This window comes from Prionailurus bengalensis, chromosome E4, assembly GCF_016509475.1.
Source record: "Prionailurus bengalensis isolate Pbe53 chromosome E4, Fcat_Pben_1.1_paternal_pri, whole genome shotgun sequence".
Lineage (NCBI taxonomy): Eukaryota > Metazoa > Chordata > Mammalia > Carnivora > Felidae > Prionailurus > Prionailurus bengalensis.
This window is the reverse complement of record NC_057360.1, coordinates 66,023,082-66,050,048: the sequence shown is the minus strand read 5'-3', so window position 1 is coordinate 66,050,048 and position 26,967 is coordinate 66,023,082. Positions and strand designations below refer to the sequence as shown.

The window sequence follows — 26,967 nt, the reverse complement described above, 5'->3', positions numbered from 1 at the left end:
TCCCAGGTGTCCTGAGACCTGCAGTGTTCTGTGCGGTCAGCCTACTTGGAACTTTTTTTAAAGTTTATTTATTTATTTTGAGAGAGAGAGAGAGAGAGTGAGAGCAGAGGAGGGGCAGAGAGAGAGAGAGAGAGAGAGAGAGAGAGAATCCCAAGCAGGCTCTGTGCTGTCAGCACAGAGCCCAATGTGGGGCTCGAACTCACCGACTGTGAGATCATGAACTGAGCCGACACCAAGAGTCAGATGCCCGAATGACTAAGCCACCCAGGCGCCCCCTACTTGGGACTTTTTAATGGGATGACCAACATCACAATGACCCAGATCTGCCTGTGGGGTCCGTTTGCTCCCTGGTTTGAGCATCAGGAGGTAAGGACTCTGGTCCATGCTCCATTTTTAGCCACGTGACTTCAGACGAGTTCCTGAAATGTTCCGAGTGTAAAAGTTTGTGCCTGTAAAACGAGAATAATGATGCTGCTTCCTTAGCTGGACAGAGAGCTAGCACAGCTGGGTATTAAATGAGCATGCGTCCCAATCCCACTGCTCCTTCCGGGCGGCCTCCAGTCCATGACTTAGTCCGGCAGCCCCTCAGCACTGCCCTGACTCCTGCAGTGGCTACATCATCTCCCCAGTTCCATATTTTGTGCCCTAGAGTCTGTCTCCCACATCAGGATGCCAACAGTGGCTCCCTAAGGACTACTTACCCCCTTAGGAAAAAGAACCTGGTCTTCATTCCTCCATCAATGCTGGAAAACTAGGCTTTCCCTAAAATAGCACAGCCTCCCTTACTTCCCACTGTGGCCTCACTGACCTCCTTGCTCTCTGGGATGATCTGTCCTGGAATGAAATGCTAGACCCCTTCCTTCAGGGAAACCACCTGAGGTTTTGGGGGTGCTTCTGGTAGGGGAGAAGCGGCCATATATTAAGTAAGTGCATCAGGCCTTTCATACAAGTGATGACGTGCAACGTTCAGAGGAGTGCGCCCCTGAAGCTAGACCTTAAAGAGAACAGCCCCTCCTCCATGCAACACCCGCTGGGCCTGCTCAGAGAAGAGCTCAGCACGTGAGCCCCGGAAGCTTCCGGCCTCAAAGCCCCCAGGGCTCCGGTTCTCCTTCTAATAACCTAAAGGCTATTAACAGTCTCTTCAGTTATTAAAACAATTTTCTGATGCCTGTCCCTTTGGTCCTGGCCACATGCCATGAAAAGAAGCTGGAATCCCAGATCCCTCTTTGAAAGGGCAGCCCTTCACCAGGGTACGAAAGGAGACACAGACCTCAGTGCTCAGGCATTGCCCTTTCTTTCTCATGGGAGGACACGGACCTTGGCGCCGGGCACAGGTGCCTCTCAGATTTAAAATCTCCTTGGGGGGTAAAAAAAAGAAAAAGAAAAAGAAAAAAAAAAAAACCTCAAGGCAAGCATAGAAACCCTGGCTCTCTGGCAGATGGCAGAGAAAAGCCTCAGATCTGGGTTCAGGTGTGTCGGCTGATTGCATGGGTCTGATTCAGGGATTGGAGGCCCATCGACAGGGCTGACCCCCCCTGAGGACTGGGAGACACCCTCACATTTTTGGTTGGGCACAAATCAGGGAACAGATGTGAGCAGAATGGGACTTGGAAAAGGCAGGGTGTTGAGTCGCTGATCCCTGAGTCTCCTTCTAGGCACTAACATCTAGGGGTGTGAGATCCTGAGGTCCCTCGGGGATGCCAAACTGGCGGTCACTGAGCAACCTGGATTTTCAGGAGCAGACACCTTCAACGCTCTGCACCAGCTCTCCATTCAGAACACGTGGCTTCTGTATCTGTAATGGTCACTCACGGCAGATCAGTGGCAAGAGCCAGGATCTGGGGTTTGTGACCTGAAGGCCTTCCCACCACAGCTTGTTTCCCTCACCCTTGGCATTGACTCAGGGAAGCACCTCAGATTCCTTCCAGGCCTCCAATATCACAGAAAAAAAGACTTACCTGACTCTTATTTAAAGACTCAAATGAGGTGCCACCTCCTCCAGGAAGTCCTCCACTCACCGTGCCAAATTAAGTGCCCCTCCTTGGAGGTCTCACAGCGTCCCCTCCCACCCCTTCATTTGTGGCATTGCTTTTATACCCAGCACAACTTGCCAAGGTACAGACAGTCGGAAGAGGAATGTCCTTCTTTCCGGAGTAGGGCGCCCCCCTCCCCCCGCCAACACCGATCTCGCCCCCTCCGGTCACACCCAAGCACACTGCAATCTACCGTCTGCTCTTGGCCAAACCTTCCAAACACACCGTGCTTTTCACAGTGGTCACTTTTCAGTTACTCTGTTACAGGATTCTTTTTTAAACCCACGTTAAATCATGACCTCCCTACAAATATAAAGTGAACATGTGTCAAAAATTGTGTTTAACCCGTTAATTAATGAGAGATCCGGTAAGATGTTACAACTGGTTCAAAGAAAAATCCCAAAGGCCTCACTTAAATACGGGGCAGCCAGGAATTCTGAGATGAATTTACAAATAGACGCAAACCTGGCTTGTGCACAAAGCGCTAACCCACCGGGCACGGCTCGCCTGCATTTGCACGGACGGGACCTCTGCATCATCAGTGCTGTAGAATTTCCGGGACCACAGAAGAGCCGAGAGATGACGAAAGGCAGAGATAACTTTCATGGGCAAGGCAGGACATCCAGTGACCCTTTTTGTCCTTTTAGGAGTTTGTCGGGACACTTCATTGACCTGTGTGCAGAAGTGAGCACGGTCAGCATCACTCCTGAAACTCCCTCTTTCTCTCACTGGGTGGCGTCGCCTCGGATTTGCCCCATCTCTCCGACCACTCTCTTGAAAAGGGCTCCTCTCTTTCTACCTCTTTTTCTCTCTCTTAACTGTAGGCCTTCTCCAGGGTTCTGTCCTGGACCTCTTCCCCCTCGTCCCACACCACAGAGGGAAATCTCATCTAATCTCTTGCCTTTAAGCCCCCCAGGTTAGGCTGGTGACTCACAGACCTGTCTCCAGCCGGCTTCCTTCAGAGCTGCTAACCTCCATGTTTCCATATCCTCCCCAGCACCGAAATACAACAGTCTCGTTCCGTAGTTTCGTGACTATGGAACCCACCTTCTTCTTCCTTGAATGGCGTCACCTTTCACCCAGGGGCCTCCGCTACCACCTTGGGGCCCGGCTTGTCTCTCTCCCCTTCCGCACCCTCCCGGATTCCCCACCCAGACCTGCCAATTCTGCCCTCCTTACCCGCCCTCCAGCCGGGCTTCCCCTCTCCGCTTCCATCCCACCACATTGGTTTTGGGCTTCCTTCACTCCTGTCCGTGTTAATGTGACCGGTCCTACCTTCCCGTCTCCAGCCTGACCCGGTCTCAACCATACTTGACTCTGCTGCTGGAATAATCCTTCTAAAATGCAAATCTGCTGTGATACTCTCATCCCCGAAATCTTCCCATGGCTCCCTGTCAAGGTCGGGACAGAATGAAGCCCATTAGCAACTTGGTTGGGGGCCTCCATGACCTACCCGACCCCTCTGTCTCCAGCCTCACGTCTTGCTGTGTCCCTTCGTGGGGTTTAAGGAAACACCTGTGAGTCCACTTTCGGTTCCCGGGGGTGATGGACATGCCATTTCTTGCCTCCTTGGAACGGGTGGTTCTTTCTTTGAAACACGCGTCCGTGCCCCTGTATCTTTTCCTAACTAACTCCTGGTCATCCTGCGAAACCCATGCTGGGCTTTGCTCCTCCCTGGTGATCTTGTCGTCCCTCCCTGCTCCTGTCTAGTTATGGGCTCTGCCCACGTGCTCCTTCCCTGTGCTTCCAGCCCTGCGCTCACGGTCACAGACACACTTGTGACTGTCACCTCTTGGCAGGAAAAGCTGGTGGCTCCTTGCTTTTCTCTGTGACCTTGGTGTTGTTCATTTGCCTGGCTTCCTCGTGAGCCTGGGAGCCCCTTTCAGGCAGGGACTGGGCTCAGTGTGTCCCCCTTGCCCCCTCAGTGTCCTCTCCCTGCACATTTCCTCAGGATGACTAGCCCCCAGTGGGTAGCCCCTGCATGCAGCACCCCCCCCCCACCCAGGTAGACTCTCAGGGGGAACAGGAGGTGCCCGAAGCCGGCAGGGAGTGGAGGAGAAGGACGCGTGACAGGCTGGTGACCCGGGCCTCTGGTTTCATCTTTTAAACCTACTCAGCCCTTCAGCGTGGGACTCTGTGCCCAGTTCCCGGGGTGTGGAGACACCTGCACGATGGTCTCTGTCCTTCGGAGACACGCCAGCTGAGAGCGGAGATACACCTGTGTGCAGACCCACGCACTTTCGAGGTAACCTGCAGACCCTGCACACGCTCACACGGGGAACCTGAACGCAGCGCGGCTTTAGCAGGAAGAGAAAGCCATCGCTTGTCACTGCTGAGGGTTCAGAGTGAGGGCAGTGCAACCTCTGAGCAGGGACCTGAAGGCTGAGAAAGGCAGCCTCCTTGTCTCCCTGGGGAAAGAAGGCACCACGGGCAAGGCTCCCAGCACCTGCTGTGGTTTTCCGGGAAACGCCTCGGTCGCCCACTTGCGTGTGGCCTGGGTGCGGGGTGGGGACGAGCAGCCTGGTGCTCCACGGGCGAAGAGAGCCCCTGCCCCACCCCCTCAGGCCCCAGGACTGCTCATCTCCACGCCTGGTTTATTATGCACGAGGCAGGCAATTTGCTTCCCGCCCCGGGGACCCATCCCGGAGACAAGAAGGTAGTTTGTTCTCTGTAATGGCTGGTATTGGACTGTGCCTGGTGCGGCGGGAGGGCTGGGGGCTGGGGCCTCGAGGCTCGCTCTTTCCTCTTCAGTGGCTTCTTTCCTTCCCCCACTGCCCCCATCCTTCTGCTTTGCGTTCTTGAGCCTAGTGGTTCCTTCTCCCCATCACCTTCTTCTTTGTGTGGGGACGGGGTGAGCGAGGAGGGGCATAGGGATGACAGCAACCATCCCTTCCCTGCGAGGACTCAGCTTCTGGGGACTGGCTCCCCCCACCCCTCCCTAGGCCATCTCTGTCCCTCCTTCTCCCTCCAGCTCCCTCATCATCTGTTCTTAGCTGACTCTAACCTTGATCCCTGTGCCCACAGGAAGATACCCTAGCACCCTCCCGTCGTTTCCAGGTGATGGAAATTCCCGATGGATCCCAAGGGTGGGCACCTGCCTCACCTGGGGCTTGCCCACGGCCTTCCCATTCACCAGAGGTGCTTCCCTCATGAAGTTCAGAGTCTACCAGGAAAGAGACAGACGGACAGACAGGATTATCCAGAGATTGCCAGGCTGGGGTCCCCTTGGGGTGGGGGGTGTCAGATCTACCAGTGACCGTGGCCGGGCCGGGGGGTTTCTGCACGCACTCAGAAGGAAGCTGGGCGGCGTCCCTGCGGTCCCCACGCAGAACTCTCCCCAGCTCTGACCCCTGCCCTGCCCTGGGCCCTCGGCACCATGAGGCCAGGCTGCGGGACTTGTGTCCAGGGCGGTGTCCGCACGGCCCGGCCGAGCGTGAGTGCGGACGAGCAGGTGCACGTCGTTCGCAGTCTGCTGTGTGAGCTGCGTGCGGGCGATGCCTCGTCTCTGAGCCTTCGTTCTCCCCTCTGCAAAGGAAGGGGGCTGCCTTGCATGGACTCTGAGGCTCTGCAGACTGTTTCCATGTGAGGGTAGAGGCTATCCCAGAACATCGCAGGCAGGGGAGTGTCCTCTGTGCTCACGGATTCAGGAGGACTCCCGGTACAAGGCAGCCCATGAGGAGCAGAGCAGAGCGAGGAGTGGCCGGGGAGGGCGGGATGGGGGGGTGGGGGGCAAGAGGGATTTGGGGCCCGTGTGTGATGGAAACAGGGCAGATGCTGAGCTGGGACACAAATACAGCTGAAGCAGAGTGGGGGGATGGGGTGGCTAGAATCAGGGGGCGCAGAAATCCTCAGGTGATGTCCTCGGGGAGCAAAGGGTGCAGGAGAGGAGTCAGAAGGGCGGCTGGGAGGAGAGCAAGAGAAGCGTCCGGGCCAGGACATGGCCAGGGCTCAGCGGCCCAGGAGCCTGGAGGGCACTTGCCGGGGGCGTTGTGGGGACCCGGGCCTCCCTGAATCTCTCCTGAGCCTCGTCGTCTGAGAGCCTGTCCCCTGCGGTTTGCTGAACTTCCCAATAATGTGGGGGCACCTCCTCCGAAGAACTTGGGGGTTTATGGTCAAGGGAGCCCCACTTCTCAGGAAAGGAAGGGTGGCTGGCCGCCGAAAGGCTGGAACCCCTGGGGCCCGTGTCAGTGCGGGGCGGTGTGCGTGGCGAGGCCTGTGCCCCGGGTGGGGATGTGTCCGGGTGGGAAGGTACGCACCGGGGCGGCTGAGGGAATGAGGGGGCCTTGCGTGCACCTGCCGGGGCTCGGCCACTGCTGGGCAAAAGACGGAGGAGGCGAGGGGAGGCAGAGAGCCCCGGGGGAGGTGAGGGATACCCAGGGAGCTGGCCAGGCAGGAGGCAGGACGAAAGGGGCGACAGGGAGGAGGAACCTTTCCTGGGCTGCAGATCTCAGGAAAGAGAACAAAGGAGCAGGCCCGAGGCAGAGGCAGAGAGAAGGGTGAGCAGGAGCCAGACGGAGGAGGAAGGTGGGGGGTGGGGGGAGGGCAGAGCTGGAGGAGGCCAGTTCCCTGGGTGTGGCCGGGCACCTGCTCCGAGCCACCGCGGGCCGGCCCAGCCCGGGATCACACAGAACCTCCCGTCCTTTCCCCCCCTGGTGGCTCCTGCTCGGGGAGCGATGCTAATCCCGCCGGGTCAGGGAGGCCCAGGGAAGGACCCGCAAGAGGCTGCGGTACAGCTCAGAGCGTTGGAGGGGCCCAAGACGGCCCTGCTGGTGGCAGAAGCCCCCTCACGGCAGCTCCCCACACCCCTCCATGGAGGAGGGGGATCCTTCCTGCCTCGGCAGGCCCCCAGAGGACCCTGCATCGTCTGCTCCGCAGGGAGGATACGGGCCACACCAGGTCACAGCCGGTGCCAGACGTGTGCTGGGCGTGACGTGTCACACGGGTGCTGAGTGGACGCTGCAGGGACAACTCCCTTCCGTGTGCAACGGTGTGCCTTGCGCCCAGCAGGACCCCCCGGGAAGATCATATTTTCCCATCGTATTGACGGGCGAGTCAAGGCTCTCCTCCTTCAGCTCTGGGAGCGCTTAAAACTGAAGCCGTAGCATCCCTAGGCTTGAGCAGTCTGTTTTTCTCTTTAAAAAAACCCCAAAACCACGCTTAATATGTTTATAGGTTTGATTTATTTTTATTAGCTTCCTTGCTGGTCAACATAACATAATTATAAATTCAAGATTACAGTGAAAATCACTACCATTTTAATTTTAAAAAACAGCGTAGGAGGTTCGTAGGCTATATATACTGTCTCCCGTATTTCTCCTGGGAACATTAAAAAAAAAAAAAATCCTGTCACGTAATAGAAAAGGTTTTAATCGGAAAGAGAAGGAAACAGGCGAGGTGGTGGGAGTGGGGAGCACGGGGCAGGAACCTGGGAGGGAAGAGAGCCTCCCCTCTCCACCTCCCGCCGCCCTGGGAGGGACTGGGATTCCCGTCAGCTCCCGGAGCCGAGCCTGGCTCCCTCTGGGGCCCCTCCAGGCTCTGAGGGTACAGCAGAGAACCCCGAGTCTGTGGCCCACAGCCCCAGGGTCTGGCTTCCCACAAAGCAACCAGGTTTGGGCCCGCACAGGAAGGCCCCTGTCCCTGTGTCTCACCTTGTAGGAGACCAGTCCTCAGTCAGGGCCCCATTGTCCCTCCCTGGCACGTAGGTGAGTAAGGGGCCACGGGCCAGGCCTCCTGCCCCCCATGCTCCCCAGCCGCACCCCTCCTGGCACGCACAGGGGGAGAAGGGTAAGGCAGCCACGTTTGCCTTGGCTCAATTATCTGTCAGGTACAGAGGGGATGCCTCAGCCACCACACGGGCCCGGCTGGACACTGACCGGCCCCCTCCAGCCTGGGGTCCTCGCCGGGCAGGGCAGGAGCTCCATTTGGCCTTTCGACGTGATGGATGCCAAGAAAGAAAGCAAACAAAATTCCGGGCCGTTTCTGATGACAGCAGTTGCAGGTGGGAGGGAGGCCTTAGGACTGGCCTGCCATTCCCGAAACGGACAGGAGTGTATGTCCTGATGCCGTGTGCTGGGCCCCTGTCTGTGACAGTGAGGACGGCCACGTTTTAGGATCTAGCCCACGTCTAGGACCACGTGAGCCCCTTCACACACATACTTCCCTCGATCCCCACGACGAGGCCTCGCGGACCGTGGACTCAGGCTCTCGGAGGAGGGACTGGTCCATCACACGGCTGGTGGGGTCCCGCCAGGGCCCAGCTCGCCACGTGCTGGGACGGGGCTCCGCGGAGGGACTGGGAGGCCACACAGAGGAGCAGAGGGTTAATGCTGCTTGTGTGAGCTTTTGCGTGTGTCCCTCTTTAAAGTACGCACAGTCTATCCCGCTTCTCCGATTCCTTGTGGGGATGTAATGAGCAAGTTTGGCACATGTAGGTGCTCAGGAAAGAGGCACCTCACCCTTCAGCCTCGCGCCATGAGTCCCTCTGCACACAGGGAGCTCTGAGCCAGGAGCCTGGCTGGACGCAGACGCCCTGGAGGACCGTTTGGGGTCAGGGGTCCCAAACTTTTCTGTGCCCAGGAGCCTTTGGGGCATCTGCTGAATCCTATGGACTCCTCCGCACTGTTGGAGAGCAAGCATTCCTGTCCCCTTCAAGGTCCTTCTGCCAGACGAAGAGTCCAATTGGCATGAGACGGATTCACAGAGGGAAATCATATTTAATAGCGCTTATATGGGGACTCCACGCAGACACGGAAATTCCGAAGACAGTCGGGCAAAATGAGGTCAGTATGTCACCCTGAACTAAGGAGAAGGGGGCAGGGGTCTGGGACTTCCGAGGGGAGGCAAGTAGTTCACAGGGCGACAAGGAGAACAGATGTTTGGTAATTAGATGTTTGCCCTGCCATACAGAGGGGTCACTCAGATCGAATTTATCTCTGCTCATAACCCTTATTCTGGGAAGGACCCCAATTTAGACTCTTCTGTGTGGTTAAGGGAGGGGCAAAAGTTTCTGAATAGTCCTGATGCCAAAGTGGCCCATTTGGGGGCAGCCTGCCCTTGACTCCTACATGGCAACGTTCCCAGAGGCAGGAACTGAAACGTGTAGGGTTGCAAAGGAAGCCAATTTTACTGAGATACCGTTACTGAAAGAATCGAAACAAACAAACACATTTATGACACGGTAATCTGCCACCTTCTTCAATAATGCATTCAACAGCCAGGTCTAGCGGCGGACCTAATAACTGTCATAATTTCCAAGGTGGGATGAGCGTGCATGGCATTCCAGGGGGCCTGCGGCCATGGGTAGAATGTGAATGCACCTTGGTCTCTATGAGAGACAGAAGCCCAGGTATTGCTAACACCAGTGGGGGTTGTAGGAGAGAAATCCTTGATTCGCTTAGAGTTAGGGAAAATGTGTTTCCCTCACCCAAGTGCCCAGAACTCCCCCCAAAGCCTGTCCCTGCATCTCAGGTTGAGAGCAGAAGCGACGGGCTAAAACGCACGTTACCATGAATGAACAGCAACTTAGGGGTAGACCACTGGGGAGGCCAGCACGCGCGTCTTCCTTCTGCATGGCTCTGCCCAGGAGGGCTTTCTGGAACATGCAGGTGGTTTTATGAGCGAGGCAGCCAAGGACCTGGCGGTGGAATAAGCCACCTGAGCCCCCGAAGGAGTGGGCGGCAGAGGCAGGGCTCACACTCCTCGGGGCCCCTGCCCGTGATCCCAGCTGACCTCTGCCTCACCGTGCCCCCCTTGCCCCCTGCCCTCCTCTCCTGAGAAGAGCACAGCGGCCTCTGTCCGGCCTGCTGTCCCCGCCCCTCCACACCGCATGCGGACGTGGCTCCGCGTGGTTCCCCGTAACCCCGCATTACTCTGCATGGTTCTCCGTGGCTCCACGTGGCTCTGTGTGGCTCACGGCTGCACATGACTCTGCTTGTTAGGACTCGGGCCGGATGGCAGGAAGGAACAGGCTCAGAGGAGTGGCAGTGGCTCCGAAGAGAAAGGTTGGCTTGCCATTCAGGCGGGACATGGGAAGGCCACTGGCACTGACTGGGGGTGAGGGAGTTGGGGCCAGACGCCCTTGGCTCTGGATAGATCAAAGGAGCCACCCACGTAATTCCCTGGGAGTTGAGGGCCACGCAGTCTTTGGGGGGCACACGGAGCAAAGAATGGCAGCCCCAGACTCCACGATCTGCCTGTGTCCTGACTTGCTGTGGCACCTCGGGCCGTGCGTCCCCACTTGGAGCCTGTTTTCTCCACTGAGAGAGCACGAGCCCCTCCCTCTCTGTTCTCGGGGGCGACCCGTGAGCGCTAAGGTGCTGTGCACCTGTTTGTTATTATTAACAGGAAAACACAGGGTTTCCCGGGTCATGTGTGTGTGGTTGTCCTCTGGAGCCGTCTTGTTTGGACGGAGCTTTAAATCCACAAGATCCGTGGAGACGGGCGGTAATGTAACATTGAACTCCTTGTTACGTGCAAGAAAACTGGCTGGAACTCTTCACAGGTGTTTCCCTTATCCTCGATTTATCGTCCCTGTTGCTGAGTCGGCTGCCCTTACTTACTCGTGGCTGGGAAATGTCACAGCTCCTAAAGCAATGGCTTCAGGGAGACGCTGAAGTGACTTCTCGGTCCAGAAAAGCTCCAAGAGCTCATTTTGGGTCCTGAGCCCTCTCTGCCGGGGCCCCGAGGTGATGCTGCCCTCAGGTGGCGAGAGATGTGAGCTACAGGCGCACAGACCCCTGAGGGTCTCACCTGTGTTGTGTCCCCAGCAGGCGTCTGACGCTCAGCACTCCAATCTAGTAGGATTGTCATTCGTTGCACGGTGACCTTGCCCGAAGGGCCCGCCCCGGGCACAGAGAGGGACTTTGTGCTGGCCGACTTGGCTGGCAGCAGCTCAGCACCTTCCCACCCCACAAAGCTTCATCTCCAGCCCCCCAGCTCCTGGCTCTCCAAGCCCCCAGCCAGCCAAGGGCAGCCCTGCGGGGATACTGGAGAGGGCGCCGGCTCGAGAAACCCAACGCCTGTTCCTAACGCAGTTGCTAAGTAACCACGGTGCTTGGAGCAGGCCTTCTACGTCCTACTTGAGGTGTCAGACCACCCCGCCAGATGCATCATGCCCATTTTGCAGAGGAGGAAATGGAGGCATGGTTTAAATCAGCGGTTCTTAAACCTTGTAGCTTCATGATCCCTTTACACTCTTACAAATTGAGGCGGACCCCCAAGGAGCTTTTGCTGGCAGGGGTTCTCTGTATCCACACCTGCTGTATTACAAATGGCAATCAAAAAAAAAAATACTTACCAATGCATATAAAAATAATAATTGGGGCCCCTGGATGGCTCAGTCGGTTAAGCGTCCGCCTTCGGCTCAGGTCATGATCTCAGGGTTGGTGAGTCCGAGCCCGTGTCGGGCTCTGTGCTGACAGCTCAGAGCCTGGAGCCTGCTTCGGATTCTGTGTCTCCCTCTCTCTCTGCTTCTCCCCTGCTTGTGCTCTCTCTCTCTCTCTCTCTAAATAAATGTAAAGCTTTCAAAAAAATAAAAAATAACAATAATAAACTTATTACATGCTAACACAAAAAGCACGCTGAGGGAAGAATGGTACAAGTTTTGTAAATCTCTTCAACACTTGGCCTCCTGGACTCAGGTCACACCGCCGCTCAAACACTCCCCTGGGCGCTCATGAGCGAACAGTAGTGAGAAAGGAGAGAATAAGGGGCGCCTGGCTGGTTCCCTCAGTGGAGTGTGCGGCTCCTGGTCTCGGGGTCATGAGTTCGAGCCCCACGTTGACAGTAGAGATTACTTTCAAAATAAAGTAAAAGGAAAGTAACATCGTAATGTTTGTATGGAAGTAGTTTCAGCCTCGTGGACACCCCGAAAGGGCCTTGGGGAGCCCCCAGGAACCCCAGGGCGGTACTTTGAGAGCCACTGGCTTAACTAAGGTGCCCCTGGCTGCACAGCCGGTGAGAGCTGGTGGAGCTAGGTTGGCGCCCCGAGTGGCCCCTCTGGGCATCAGGGGCTTCTCTGTAACATGTGGGTGGACTTCTCCATGGCCCAAGGCCGTCTGGTTCTGCTGCTCCCGACCCAGCTCTGGGCAGCTCTGCGTTCGGGACCGCAGCCCGCACAGGGGCGTCTGCGTGTCACTGGGCCGGGACTGACAGCTACAGGAGCGGAGAGAGACCAGCGGGGCCTCCTTCTGCTCCACCTCCTCTGGGGAAGACAGCTCTGAGTCCTACACCTTTCCAGAAGAGGTGCCCCTCCCACCCGAACCAGTGGTACCACCGGGTTCAGCCCGCACTCAGCCTCCAGCCCTCAGGGCCGGGGCGGGGCCAGTCCAGGGGCGGGGCCGAGGGTGGGGGGCGGATACAGGGCCGGGAGGCGGGGCCGGTCCAGGGGCGGGACCGAGGGTGGGGGGCGGATGCAGGGCTGGGGGGCGGATGCAGGGCTGGGGGGCGGGGCCGGTCCAGGGGCGGGACCGAGGGTGGGGCGCGGATGCAGGGCTGGGGGGCGGGGCCGGTCCAGGGGCGGGGCCGAGGGTGGGGGGCGGATGCAGGGCCGGGGGGCGGGGCCGGTCCAGGGGCGGGACCGAGGGTGGGGGGCGGATGCAGGGCCGGGGGGCGGGGCCGGTCCAGGGGCGGGACCGAGGGTGGGGGGCGGATGCAGGGCCGGGGGCGGGGCCGGTCCAGGGGCGGGACCGAGGGTGGGGGGCGGATGCAGGGCCGGGGGCGGGGCCGGTCCAGGGGCGGGGCCGAGGGCCGCGGGGCGGGGGGGAGGGGCGGGGTGGAGGCAGTGCCAGGGGCGGGACCGAGGGCTGGGGTGGTGGAGGCAGTGCCGGGGGCGGGACTGGGTCCTGGGGCGGGAAGAGGGCCGGGGGCAGGTCCGAGGCGGGCTGGGGGCCCCGGGCGGGGCCGGGACGAAGGTCCCCATTGCTGTGACCTGCTTTCCGAAGCAGAGAAGGACCAGGACCTGGAGAGTTCAGTGTTCCGCGGACATTTCAACTAGCCTTTTACGCAGTCTCTCCTTGCTCCTCTCGCCTGTGCCTCGAGTAGGCCAGGTGATTCGGACTGCTGACTTCCCTGTCACTCCTGTCCTGGAGAACCTTCCTTGGTCCCTCGGTTGAAATCGAGCACCCTAGTCGCATTCAAGGCCTTTACCACTGCTGATACTCTCTTCTCAACCTGACTTCCCACTGTCCCCTACATGTATCGTGTGGCTGGCTCACTGTCCCTTGTCCCTTTGTCATGCGTGTTACGTGCTTCCTTCTGATTCCTAAACCCTGTCTGGTATCCTAATGTGTCACCTGCTTCAGAAAGCCCTCCCTGATTGATCCAGCCCACAGAGGGCCCTCAGGGTTCAGAATGCCTACAGCATTCCATTAGCACCCATGCTTGGCCTTTCTCTGAAATCACCCAGGGTTGTTACGGCTTCAAGGGAGGTCCTCAGCCACATCTGAGCTGGCAGCTCCCTGGAGGAGGGAGCAGCATCTTCCCCCTTCACTGCCTCCTCTCTCGGGTCCCCATTACCCTCTGGATGCTTTATGGTGATCGGTACCTGCTGGCTTGGTCCCTGCAGGCCTGGAGCAGCAGAGACCGCTCTGAAGGTGGGAGAGGCAGAGGAAGACGCAGGGCGCCCCAGTCACAAGAGAACCACACACACTCGTGATGGTGACACCTTAGTAGAGGAACTTCTGATAGGGAAGGAGGGCTGTCTCCAAGCAGAGGCTGTCTTATTCCCCGAGGAGCTCCGGGGAAGCATGGGAGAGGGGCGATAATCTGGCTCTGCTGTGAGACTTGGGCAGCTGGCAGCCTCTCTGGGATTCGGAGCCTCATCTTCCTGCCTGTAGGAGGGACAGTGTCCTTTCCACAGGGCACGGAGGCAGAACGGATATACCGTTATGTTGAGAGTCAGCATATAATTGATGCTTATTACACAGTATGTTTTAAAAATGATGAAAATGCCAGCCAGGAGATCTTGAGGACAAGAGATTCCCATTATTGTGGATAATGTGGTTGGCAGTCCCTTAGGGAAGACAATCCAGCTCTGAGCGGGGAAGGGAGGGTCCCTGTGCCTAGTGTGGCCCTTTGCTGCCATCGGGTGGCCATAAGCTTGCAATGCAGTCCGGCTGGTTTGTCAGTAAAACAGATCTGGGGTACGTGAGTGGCTTGGGGAGGAGGGTAATTTAGGGCCCCGGGGAGTGGCCTGTAATAGACGCACTTGGCTGTGAGGGCTCCACTCATACCTGTGTCTCCAGCTCGTAGTTTTCTATTCTGGCCCTTGCTTTTTGTGCTCCCGAGGCCCCATCTTTCTGTACTATTGACACAACAACCCCTCTGGTTATGGGCTTTTGCACATGCTGATCTCGCTCTGGAACGCAGGGCCGCCTGCCTGCACCCCTATGTGCAGAATTTCCAACTGTTCCACCCCTCAGCCAGGCTCCTGTGCCCAGGTGCACCTTCTCCAGCCCCGGCCAGGCTCCTTCTATACACGCCTCCATACATGCCCCCAGAAAGCCCAATTCTCTTCCAGGGCACTTTTCTGTTATATAATTAAGCATTCACCCATGCGATCATTTCATGGACGTCTATCTCTCACGGTGCTGGACGGGCTCGAGGAGAGAGAAAATGGGGGCCCTTCCTCTCACAGCCCCAGCACCCAGGACCGAGCCTGATTCTTCGCGAGAGCTCAGTAAACATCTGGTGGATAAGTACAGGCATTTTCAGGATAGGGGAGACACATCTGCAGAGTGTTGGGGTGCTGAGGACCCTGATGCCAACTTGGAGGCACAAAGGCCTTCGTGGAGCTCCTTCTCGACAGAACGATGCGTGGAAACCATGCACACTCAAGGCAACACCCCCTCACACCCTGTACTTTCCAAGCTGGCGTGCTGGACGAACACGGGGCGTGGTAGCCAGCTGGAGAGGAACGCTAGCCTGCCTCTGAGGAAGAGCCCCATGCTGCAGAGGAGAGAGGGATACATCTTCCTTGGTCGTGAGACTTGCAGCCCCATTGCTGGCCAGCTGTGATCTGTCTCCACTAAAGTCGGTCAGCCACAAGACAAGCACCACCTATCAGACAGTCGAGGAAGTAGGTGGGAACACTCCCTGCCCCGGGGGGGGGGGGGGAGGGGGGAGCTCCCCTTGCGTCTGGCAGCAATACTGACCTCTCCTCAGCACCAAGTGACCGAGCTCCTTAATTTCTACAGGTTATAGCGGAAGTGCATGGACGACCTGTGGTTGACGTATGCAGCCCAGACACCTGGGGAGGGGGGGGGGAGGGGGGCGTGTGCTCTGAGACGGCTGAACACATAGTCCCATGATTTTAAGCAATGGGGAAGGCTTTTGAGGAAGGGGCTGTTGGCTCTCGACCCCAGAGTCAAGTGCATGTGGAGGGAGACAAGGGAACACCTGACAGGCTGCTTCGAGGAGGAAGTCAACAGTGGGGCTGGACATAGAGGTTTTTCTCCAAAAAAATTACTAATTCCTTCCAGGCAAATGGTCAAATGCTCCTTGGGTAACCCAAGCCTAACTGAGTGAGAGTACGGGTTTTCAAAATGCTGCCTCTTTAATTTGGATTTCGTCTGAAAAGAGAGTTAATTCATTCCAAACCCAGAAAAGATTTTTAAAAATGAAATTATTATTTTAGAAAATGATATTTTTAAAGCTTGTCAGCCCATAAAGTTGGAGGATGGGGGAGAAGAAAGAAAAGTATTTGGTACTTCCCGTCATTTTTTGAGAGCAATAATACTTTTTATTCTTAGAATTAGGTGAAGAGGAGGGAGCATTTTACCTAGAATTTGGAGTAGGTGAGCTGTTCTATTTCAAGGATCTTCTGGAACCGAGCTTCTGGTATAGCTTCATTATATAGTCAGAGATGCTGTGAGCTCCCAGTAATTTCAATATCCCAGAGTCAACACATGCCCAATTTAGAAAGGAAGATGTGGGCTTTGTAATCAATTTTTAATTCTCCACGTGTTTGTTTGTTTTTTCCTCGGTTAATGCAGAAATCAAGAGCCATTTATAATTTCAGTCTAGAAGATCCACAGAGAGAAGACATTCAAACCTGGCAGCCTGGATGAGCCAGAGAACAGCAAGATGAGTGTGAATTACATAAGTGGTGGTGGAGGAGGGGGGAGGCCCTGGGGGACCCCCCCCTCCCCGGGGGACCTCCCCCGCAAAGCAGCTCTTCCTCCTCAGGTTCTGGCTCCAGGATGGCGCTGCCTCCTGAGCCTCCAGTCTTCCCCTCAATGGAGTCCTTGGCAGTGACTGTCCACCTTCACGCCAGCAGAGTATCTTCCTTTCTCGGGTCTGGCTCTCTGTTCTTGTTGCCTCGGTCTTTGGTTACCTTCCAGACCAGGATGAGTAGAGTGACTAGGGTCATCAGGAGTGCAAAGAAGAAGAGAACCTTTACTAGGTGATCAGGGTCAGATATGGCGGTGGTGAGTGTGCTCTTGTCCCACAGGAAGGCTGGGAGTTGTGAGGAAGACATAGGGTTCTCCGAGAGGGCTGAGCTAAGTGGTATGAGCAGACTCCCCCAACGACTACGCACCAGGAGAACCAGGCGGCTCTTTGTTATATCCTCAGAGTGGGTGAGGAGCTGCAGTCACACGTCTGTCGACCCTGTTGCTTGCATGGCGCCATTTTTCTCGGACATAACTGAACAGGGAGAGGAGAAGTGTGCTTGGCCAGGTTGGACAACAGCTTCCAGTGCAAATATAGTCCTGCGCTGATGGCTTAATTGATAAAACTTCTGGGTGGTGGGCGGGGGCGTCTGAGGCTTTGTGATGTCACTTGAGGGTGAGGCTGGGTCTGAACTGAAGGTTCTAGTCTGCAAACCTCTGTCCTCTGAGCACGCCTCCCTCCACGCCTGGCCTCTAGAATGGAAAGTGTTCCCCACTGCTTGTGAAGATGCTCCTTCAATCCCCTTATCTCTTTCCTTTTCGTTTTGAAATCATTTCAGACACGGGGCGCCTGGGTGGCGCAGTCGGTTGAGCGTCCGACTTCAGCCAGGTCACAATCTCGCGGTCCGTGAGTTTGAGCCCCGCGTCAGGCTCTGGGCTGATGGCTCAGAGCCTGGAGCCTGTTTCCGATTCTGTGTCTCCCTCTCTCTCTGCCCCTCCCCCATTCATGCTCTGTCTCTCTCTGTCCCAAAAATAAATAAACGTTGAAAAAAAAAAAAAAAAGAAATCATTTCAGACACTTAGGAAGTTGCAAAGAGAGTAGAGAGAGAAGCCATGTAACGGAGTGCGACCATAGCACAAAATCAAAGCCAGTGAACAGACATTGGGGCAAATGTGTGCATATAGTTCTATGGCATTTTATCATCCATGCAGAGTCTTATAACCACCACTGAAATCACGATACAGAATTACTCTGTCATCATGAAGACCTAGTGGTGTCCACTGCTTACCAGTTGGAGACAAGTGTAGAAAAAGTACCACCTCCCTCTCAGTTCCTTCACCCTTATCCATTTGCAGTATAACTTAAGTATTTCCTCTGGATATGTTGAAAATCACATTCAGCAATGTTATATTTTTTGCTTCAACTGCAAGACATGACGACTCAGAAACCTAAGTTTGTTTTTTTTACCCCACTTCCTGTTGTTCAGCTTGGCTCAATTGTACTGTTACATCTTCAAGTTCATGGATCTTTTCCTCTGTCCCCCTCCATTCTGAGGTTGAGTCCTCCCTTCCTTGGAGTTTTTTTACTTGGGTAATTATATTTTGCAGTTCTGGAATTTCTATTTGGTTCTCCTTTATATCGTTGATTTCTTCACTGAGATTTTCTTTTAAGTTTATTTATTTTGAGAGAGTCCTCTCAACTTCTAGTTGTGGAGAGGCAGACAGAGAGAGAGAGAGAGAGAGAGAGAGAGAGAGAGAGAGAGAAAGCCCAAGTGGGCTCCATGCTTGAGCCCAGACACAGAGCCCAACGTGGGGCTCAATCTCACAAACTGTGAGATCACGACCTGAGCTGAAACCAAGAGCTGAACCCTTAACCGACTGAGCCACCCAGGCACCCCTTCACTGAGATGTTCTATTTTGTATTTGTTTCAAGTGTATTCATAATTCCTTGTTGAAGCATTTTTATGATTCCTTACAATCCTTGTCAGATAATTCCCGTATCTGCACCATCGTGCTGTTGGCATCTGCTTATTATCTTTTCTTTTTAATTTGAGATTTTCCTGGTTCTTGGTATGATGTATGATTTTGATCGTATTCTGGCCATTTGGGTGTTAGGAGACTCTGGATATTATTTACATCTTCTATTTCAGCAAGTTTCCTCTGACATCATGCCAGTTGTGGGTGGGGGCATCTCCCCAGTAATGCCAGGTGGGGCGAAGGTCTGGGTTCTCCACTTGGCCTCCTTTGTCAAACCACAGTTAGACAGAGAGGTAAGTCCTCATTGCTGGGTGGATATGGGATTTTAGATCCCCCCAGTTGGCCTCCTCTGACACTCTGGCAGGACAGGGAAGGGCACCCTGTAATTCTTGGATGGGGAGTTCCTTACCTCTGGGCAGGGATGTCTTCTATGACACTCTGGATCCCACTGTGTCTTCTATGACACTACCCTAGCAGCCTGGGGTGGGACATGAGGAGGAGTACCTCATTACAGTTGGGCAAGGGTGGGGGCCTAGGGTCCCCACTTGGTCTTTGCTTATGTGGTGGAGGTGGGGCCATGATTTTTTCCATGGTATTTGGCTAGGGTAGGGCAATTATTGTCCAAAACTTTTATGTCTTGCTGGATTGCCTCTTTCCTAGTTTTGTTTTTCCAGCTAGAGAAAGTAAGCAGGCTTTTCTTGAGACTTTATTTTGTCTGTGCCCATTGGCATTTCTGGGTTGCTTTTCCAGCACCCAGTCCAGGATGTAGGAAACAAAAAGAAAACCCAGGGAACTCGCTGCCATGTCCCTCCTCGGGCTCCAAGGTCCCTAGTCAGTCTGCCTTCTTCTTCCCACCTTTCAGGGTCTTCTTACGCTGGTTTTATAGAAAACACCCAGTGTTTTCAGCTGTGCTCAGCAGGAGGAGCAGGGAGAGCTGAATGTACTCCAAGGGCATCTCCCAGTCCCAGTCTCGGAACCTCTCAATGCCCCGTCAAGATTCAGGCAGGTGATGACGGCAGGAGCCACAGGAGTTGTGGCCAAAGACTCAGGTTGGAGCCCAGCGCTCACTCTTTCCAGCGCTCGTGACCTTGGTCAGGTCACACAATCTCTATGAACCTCCATTTACTCTTTGCCAATGGAATTATAGGGATAATGCAAAATTTATAGGTTTTTATGGGACTGAAATGAGCTTATAAATGCACAATAACCTTTTAAGCCATAAAACTGTATACAAATATAGGTTATTTTAAATAAGAGCTAGGGTAAAAGGGAGGGAAGTGGGGAGGAGAATGCAGGGCAGTGCAGATTTTCTCAAGGTGGTTCTCCCCAGTCTCTGTGAACTTGTAAAGGTCTGTGAATGGATCCCCCACCCCCAGGATATCTGTGCCAACTCCCTGGAAAGTGCGGACGTTACCATATGTGCAGAAGATGTAATTAAGGATCTTGAGAAGAGGGGATCTTCCTAGGTTATCCTAGTGGGTCCCAAACACAATCGCACGTGTGCCGTTGAGAGAGAGAAGGATGGAGTTCTGGGAGAGACAGACATGCAGAGGAAAGGAGATGTGAAGACAGAGCAGAGAGAGGAGGCCACGGGCTGAAGAACAACCACAGCCACCGAGCGCTGGAAAAAGCACGGAATGGATTCTCCCCCAGAGCCTCCGGGGGAGCACAGTACTCCATTTCAGACATCTAGCCTCCAAGTTGGTGACAGAATGAATTTCTGTTGGTTTCAATCACCACGTTTGTGGTTGTCACAGCAGTCCCAGGAAGCGAACACAGGAACCTTGTGATCATTTGTCCGCTTCCTTCACCTAACAGAACAGGAAGCTCAGGCAGGAGAAGATGACCAAGGGCACACAGTCACTGGCCCAATAAGTAAAGGCCTGGGACTCTGGCCTCTCTTCTCCTAGTCCACTAAATCACATCATTGCTGTCTTTTTTTTTTTTTTTTTTTAAAGCCTCTCTCCCCTCCCGCCTCTCTGCATGCTCAGCTCCTACCTTAAGGCTGAGTCGGGGCTGTTTTCCTTGGGATCCCGACCTGTATCTCCTCCAAGCCAGGTGCGCGTGCTCTGTCAGAGTACTTGGTGCTCAGACTGTTTCTTCACGTCTCCGCCCCAGACTGTAAGTGACTTGAGAGCAGGAATTGTCTTTACTGTAGTTCCCCCACCCCCCCCAAAAAGCCTAGCATATAAATATTGCTCAATAGGTATTTGTTGGATGAACGGTAGAATGTGATGTTCTGGGTAAGTTCATGTTTTAGTTAACCCAGGAACTTGGCTCTTCAGACAAAAATGCTGTCCCCATTTTATTTTTTAAAGATATTTATTATGAGAGGGGTGCCTAGGTGGTTGAGTCAGTTAAGCGTCCGACTGCGGCTCAGGTCATGATCTCACGGCTCATGAGTTCAAGCCCCGCGTTGGGCTCTGTGCTGACAGCTTGGAGCCTGGAGCCTGCTTTGAGTCCTGTGTCTCCTTCTCTCTCTGTCCCTCCCCAGCTCGTGCTCTGTTTCTGTCTCTTAAAAATAAATAAACATTAAAAAAATATTTATTATGAGAGAGACAGATGGAAAGGAAGACAGAGAATCCCAAGCAGGCTCCACACTGTCAGCGAGGAACCCAACGCACGGCTTGAACCCACGAACCGTGTGATCAGGGTCTGAGCCAAAATCAAGAGTCGGATGCTTAACTGACTGAGCCACCCAGGTGCCCCTGCCCCCATTTTGAAGGAGAGAACAGACAAGTCAGGGCAGGGGTATATTATGGGAGGGCTGGACGTCTGGAATTGCGTCCTGGGAGCAATATCCAATCTTATCCCAGGGCTCTGAAGGCCAAGCAGCAATTTCCCCTGGGCCCATGGGACAATTTGTCCTTTCTGCCCCACTGAGGGGGTGCAGCGAGGGAGAACAGAAGGAAGGAGGCGCTAGCTCCTGAGAACTCTGCCTGGTGTTTGAGCACAGGAATACGCCATCACCCGTCACCCCGTCCTCACTGCGCCAAGGGCCCCAGCCAGACATGCATTAAATCCCCCTCACCCCTTCCAGGTCAGTTAATAGTGGCTTGTTGAACAGACGAAGGAAGGGATGTCACATCCAGAGGCTGCAGCCTAGTGACAGGAGCTGTAATTTCCCTTCTATTCTAGTCAAACAACGAGAACGAGTTCCTGCTGGTGCAGACGGACCTGTGAGTTTTCCGAAAGTCACGTGAACAGGTGTGGCCATCAGCGGGGCTCAGGCTACCTCGCTGCTCTCCTCCCGAGAAAATCGGTAGCCAGCACAGCCTCGTTGTACCACCAAGGGCAGGACCGGGGGGGCTTGTGGGAAGCCGTTAAGCTGGAGCAGATTCCCCATCTGGGATTGCGCAGTGGGGGAGAGCTTCCACAAAACAAACCTCTGTGCCCTTAACAGCTGGCATCTGGGCCCCTTCCAAGTGAAAGGTATCCATGACCAGTCAGCCTTAGCCCGAGAGGCAGAGAACCGACAGAGGATTGTAATTACATGCCCAGTTAGGTAAAAGCACTCCTGGCCATTCCTCCCGCACCTTCCCCAATGCTTCCTCCAGCTCCCCACGCAGCAAGTACTTTAAATTAGTGAGCCTCCTACTGAAGGACGCAGAGTGCACCAGTTCCCCCCAAACAGGTCCCACAGCGGAAGCCTGGCTGGTGCGGGGGGTGGGGGGGAAGGAAGGAGTGTACCGCCTGGTGTGAGGCTGAAGTTTTAAAGCGGATTACCTAGGCTGCACTTCTGGTAACCACGGGAGCAGAAAGCTGCAGAATCTGTCAGAGCCAGGCAGGGAGTGCAGAGCGTTGGTAGGAGACTCTGGTAGAAACCGAGTCAGGATGGTGTTCAGCAGAGCTCAGGACGCTCATAAAATTGCTTCTATATGAAAAAAGCCCTTGGGGTAAAATGTAGCCTGGGGGGTTAAAGGTCCTGTTGGTATTTAAGGATGACTAGGCCATAGGGTGGGAGAGCACAGCTGTAGGAGGTGGCCAGGCCACCCGGCCTTAAGGGGTGCGTACTTTATGCTGGGGTGAGGGAGCCTATGGCATGTTTTAATGCTCGCATTTGCATTTTAGCACGATCCCACAGGGACACCGGACACAGGGAAATCGCTTAACCGAGATGGCGTGAATGGCGGTAGGGATGGAGAAAAGTGGTCAGATGGGAAGGTACGCAGGAGGGGAATTATCAGGAGTTGCAGGTAGAGAAGAAGGGGCCAACGAAGCTTGTCTTCTCTTTCCTGGTCGCTCCTTCCAGCGGCCCCAGCAACGCTGTCCGGCGTGCAGATCATATTCATGGCGTCCGATGCTGCCACCTGCTCGCTTCTCGGGCCCTGTGGCCCAGGGGCCTGGAGGCTGGGGGCGGCAGGCCTGGGTCCATAGCACCCCCAGCACGCGAAGGCGGGCGGAGCCTCGTTCCCTCCCAGCCTCAGAGACCACCGGCCCAGGGCCGGACCTTCAGGTGACTGCCAACCCCACCGCTGCTCTGTTACACAGGCCAGATTGCAACCCCTGCTTTAGGGCTCTTTTAAGAACATTTCATTGCTGCGTCTTTAAGTTCAACACAAGAAAAAAAAAATGAATTTAAAAAAGGACAGCATTACCCCCAATACAATACCTGCAGAACAGCACCGGGAACAAACAGAGGGGTCGTGTCTCAACTTGCTTCCCTGGGAAGGCAGGGAAGCGCGCACGTGCCTCTCAGCTCGGAGGACCGTCCAGCAGAAGGTGCAAAGTGCGCATGTGCGGGAGGTCCGAGGCCCGCCCCAAGAGGTGGGGAAATGCGCGTGTGCTGCGGCTCCGAGACCCGCCCCCAAGAGGTGGAGTGCGCCTGTGCCACAGGACGAAGGCGCGCCCCGGAAGAAGCGGGGAGGGAACCCAAAAATCGTGGCGTGGCACTGTCCGTCCGCCCTAGCGGCCCATGTTCCGTAGTGGAATCCACGCCGACGAAGACTCCGCCTCTAGCTCTGGGTCCTATGCCTTTGGTCTCGTTTTCAGTACCGCACTTTTGGAACGCCTGGGGATCAATCCGAGCGGCTCACGGGGCAGAAAGCGCCCTCTCTCCCGGGGCAGAGGAAATTGCCGAAGCCCATTGGCTAGCGGGGGCGGAAGGGGCTGGGTCGTTCGTCCTGCGAGTGGAGCATGTTGGGTGTTGTAGTTCAGAGGGCGGCGGTAGGCTTTTGGAGACGAAAGTTTGAAGCCTCTGGGGCAGACCTGGCGCAGATAAGCCGTTTGCACCGGAGAACCGGGTGTGGAATAGCGGCGGGGCTGCGGCGTGGTCCTGCTGCTTCTCTTTCGGTTGGAGCCTCGCTCTTGCCTTTTCGTGCAAGGGCCTCCGCTTGGTCCCACCCTCTCCGTCAGCCCCTGTCACCCGCAGACCCCTGTCTTCCAGGCTGGCCCCGACCAGCCTGAGGTTCTCTTCCTTGGCCGTCCTCCTCGCACCCAGCCCCCGGAGCCCTGCCCCATCGTCTCGAGAGGACCGTCTCCCGTGGGCACTGCGCCTCACTGCGGGCCAGGGGCTCCGGGGGAGGGTCCCGCGGCCCGGGTTGTGAGCGCGGGCGGATCCGAGCCTCCCCGTTGAGCAGCCTTGCAGCGCGCTTCGTTTTGTTCCCTTCTGATGAGGCTCTGGTTCCGTCTCTCTGCAGCGTCTTTGCTTCGTGAGTCCGATGGGCCATCCTTGGCCATAGACGGTCACCCTCGCTCAGAGAGAAGAGAAAGCAAACCTTGTCTCCTCGCACCTCCGCAGATTGTCGCGCTGGCTGTGAGAGGAGCTCTGCGCACTCAGTGCCGGGGAGCGCCAGCCCCAGACTCCCCAGGCCCAGCGGGGGGCCACACAGACCTCCCGGAAAGGGCGGGAGGCGCCAGTGTCTCCCCGACCTTCCTTCCGTGGGTTCCTCTGCTCATTCCCAAGTATGTTGCCTCTTCGCAGCTCCCTCTGTTCCGTGCTCTTCTCCCCACTCCCACGCTGCCTTCTCTCCTTGTCCTGAGCCAAGCTGTCTCTTTTGTATCTTGCTGTCCTTGTCACTTTGACACCAGAAAGTGTTGCGGGGACAGCCGTGTTGGGGGGGGGGGGCGGGGATTTGCTAACAGGGTGCTCCATGCCTGGCCTCGTTCTTCTGTGCGAAATGCCTGCGGACTTTCTCATCCCAGGACTGCGCTGACCCTGAGCATTTAAGCACTTCTTGTACGGGAATCCCTTGCCGGTCTTTCGTGCTTAGCGCCCCAGAATCATGGAGTGCCGCGTGGCCCCCAATACACTGCTGCTTGTTTAGTAACGGGAGGAATCGGAGGTTTGAATTGGAAGTTAATCTCGCGGAAACAGTAGTCAGGAGGGACCCATTGATCTGGGATGTCAAGTAGAGCCCTGCATGAATGGGAGGATATGCCTTAGCCTTGTTTTTATTTTTATTTTTTAAGGTTTATTTTTTATTTATTTTTGAGAGAGAGAGAGAGAGAGGGAGAGCATGGGAGGCGCAGAGAGAGAGAGGGGGAGAGAGAGAGAATCCCAAGCAGGCTCCTCACTGTCAGTGCATAGCACCGTGTGGGACTCAAACTGAGATCATGACCTGAGCCCGAATCAAGGGTGGGTTGCCTAACTGAATGAGCCACCCCTGTAGTGCCCCCGTGTTGGTGTTGTTGTTGTTGTTGTTGTTGTTTAAATCATGCCTTAGTGGTTTGACTAGGCTGGAACAGAATTGCCTTTTCAAAAGATGTTTTTGCACTGTTGAGAAATCTTTTTTCCCAACCTATATTAAATTGGCTTACTAGAGGCAATGCAGCGTGTGTGTGTGTGTGTGTGTGTGTGTGAGAGAGAGAGAGAGTGAGCGAGCGAGCGAGCGACGGGGGATTCCCAAAGAATAAGTACTTTCATAACTATGATTATTCAGTTGAATGCTTCGCAATACACGTGGGCGGTAGACTTACCTCTGAGGTTGTTCATGACTCACAGCTTCCTTTCATTCCTTGCGCCCACCACAAAGAGGCGAAACTTGGTCTTTGACCACACTGTGGTCCTCTCCAAGCCCCTGCATGATTTGATCCTGTTCCGGCTGGGATCTCACCTCCTGCTCTCTTCCTGTGGTCACTCTGCTCTGGGTCCCCTGACTTCACTGCTGTTTTGTGAACATGCTATGCACACACTCCCTAGGATACTCTTTTTTCTTCACATGACTTTGTTCAGGGCCGTACTCAAATAGTCACCTCCACAGAGAGGCCTTCTCCAACACCCTTACCTAAAATGGCGCCCTCATCACTCGATCCCTGTGTCCTTAATTTCCCGCTACTTAAAAAAAGCCGCTTTCTTGCTTCTTGTCTGTTTCCCAAACTAGGAAGCAAACAGCACGACAGTGCGTTCCCAACCTGTTGGCCTTCCTACAGTTGCCGGTTTTTCACAACTCAGCTGGAGGAGCATGTCTTCCAAGAAGCTTTGAACGGCCCTCCTCTCCTGCCCGTGACAGACGGTTTCCTTCCCTGGGCCCGTTCCTTCTGTCTCTGCCTCTCGGGCCGTAGGTCCTTTGCAGGCGGTCATGCGCAGGGCTCTCTTGATGGTGCTTCCGAGCACAGGTGTTGAGTCGGTTGGGCCTGGGGCTGAATTCTAGTTCTGCCACTTGTTGCTTGTCACACAACTCATTGAGCCTGTCTCCTCTCCAGTAAAAGGACCTGATTTTACTCATCTTTGTGTCCCCAGCCTCTGGCCACCATGTCATGCCCTCGGTGTGGTTCTCTCTGCAGATGTTTCCGTGTTCCCTGCCCTTCTGTTGTTCATGCAGGTCCGGGACCACTGACTCATGTTCTTACCAGCAGCAGGCTGATGCGAGGGAGTGATGGGCGAGTGTGTCTGTATCTGAGAGAATGAATGCGTGAGAAGGGTATGTCCCAAGCCCAGTCTTGCTTCAGTGGATAGTTAAGAGTGCATAGCGTGTGTCTAATGAGGGTCAGGTGGCTGCAGTGGGAATGAAGAGATGACTATCTCAAGCAACATAAGACAGCAAGAGATTGAACTTTCAAATATTTAAACTTGCTTTTGTACATTTCCAGCTTAAAAGTCACGAGAACAACCGAATTTGAGCAGCATTTATGACATTGCGATCTTAAACCTAACGTGGTCTTGTTTTGATTCGTACTATGTAAACTCTTAACACGGTACTCTAACCGTACTTTTGTCTCAGATACAACTGTCAGACCAAGAGATTTCAGAAGTCTGAAAGGTCTCATTCGATCTCCCGGTAAAGTCTCATTTCAGCCTCGCTTTTGGACATGGCTTGTTTTTTTCAGAGAGCTTCCGAAAAATGCTCCTGTGTCCCTCAAAGTGTGAAATGATGCAGGAAAGGAAGTACTGAGCTTCCCTTAAAAAACCACACGTAGTTGGGGCGCCTAGGTGGCTCAGTCGGTGGAGGGTCTGACTTTGGCTCAGGTCATGATCTCACAGTTTGTGAGTTCGAGCCCCACGTCAGGCTCTGTGCTGACAGCTCGGAGCCTGGAGCCTGCTGCGGATTCTGTGTCTCCCTCTCCCTCTGCCCCTCCCTGCTCACATTCTATCTCTCTCTCAAAAATAAAGATTAAAAAAAATTAAAAACAAAAAACAAAAAAACCCGTGGGTAGCGATTGCTGAAGGCTAGCAATCGAAAGCGTTGGTGATGATGGATGATGGAAGGTTGACCAGACCTCATTTCGGTTTTCTTCCTTGGTTTAAATTCTTGAGAAGAGAAACGTTGGGTTCTCATAAAAATAACCCGTGTGTGAGGCCTGTCACCCCTCTGTTCTTGCTCAGCCCTGGTGGCAGAGCGCGTCTCCCGGGAACCGGAGCGAACCGAAGCACCGTAAGAAAGGTCCGTGCGGGCCCCACGGCACCCACG

General features: G+C 55.0%; 1 protein-coding gene across 1 annotated transcript; it reads right to left on the bottom strand.

Moving 5' to 3' along the window:
• Nucleotides 1-15,745: 15,745 nt before the first annotated feature.
• On the bottom strand, nt 15,746-16,975 carry LOC122475864 (small integral membrane protein 42-like). The gene has a single exon (XM_043567980.1). It carries the CDS (start codon nt 16,507-16,509, stop codon nt 16,297-16,299), a length of 213 nt encoding a protein of 70 aa, XP_043423915.1. The 5' UTR covers nt 16,510-16,975; the 3' UTR covers nt 15,746-16,296.
• Between the last annotated feature and the right edge of the window lie 9,992 nt (nt 16,976-26,967).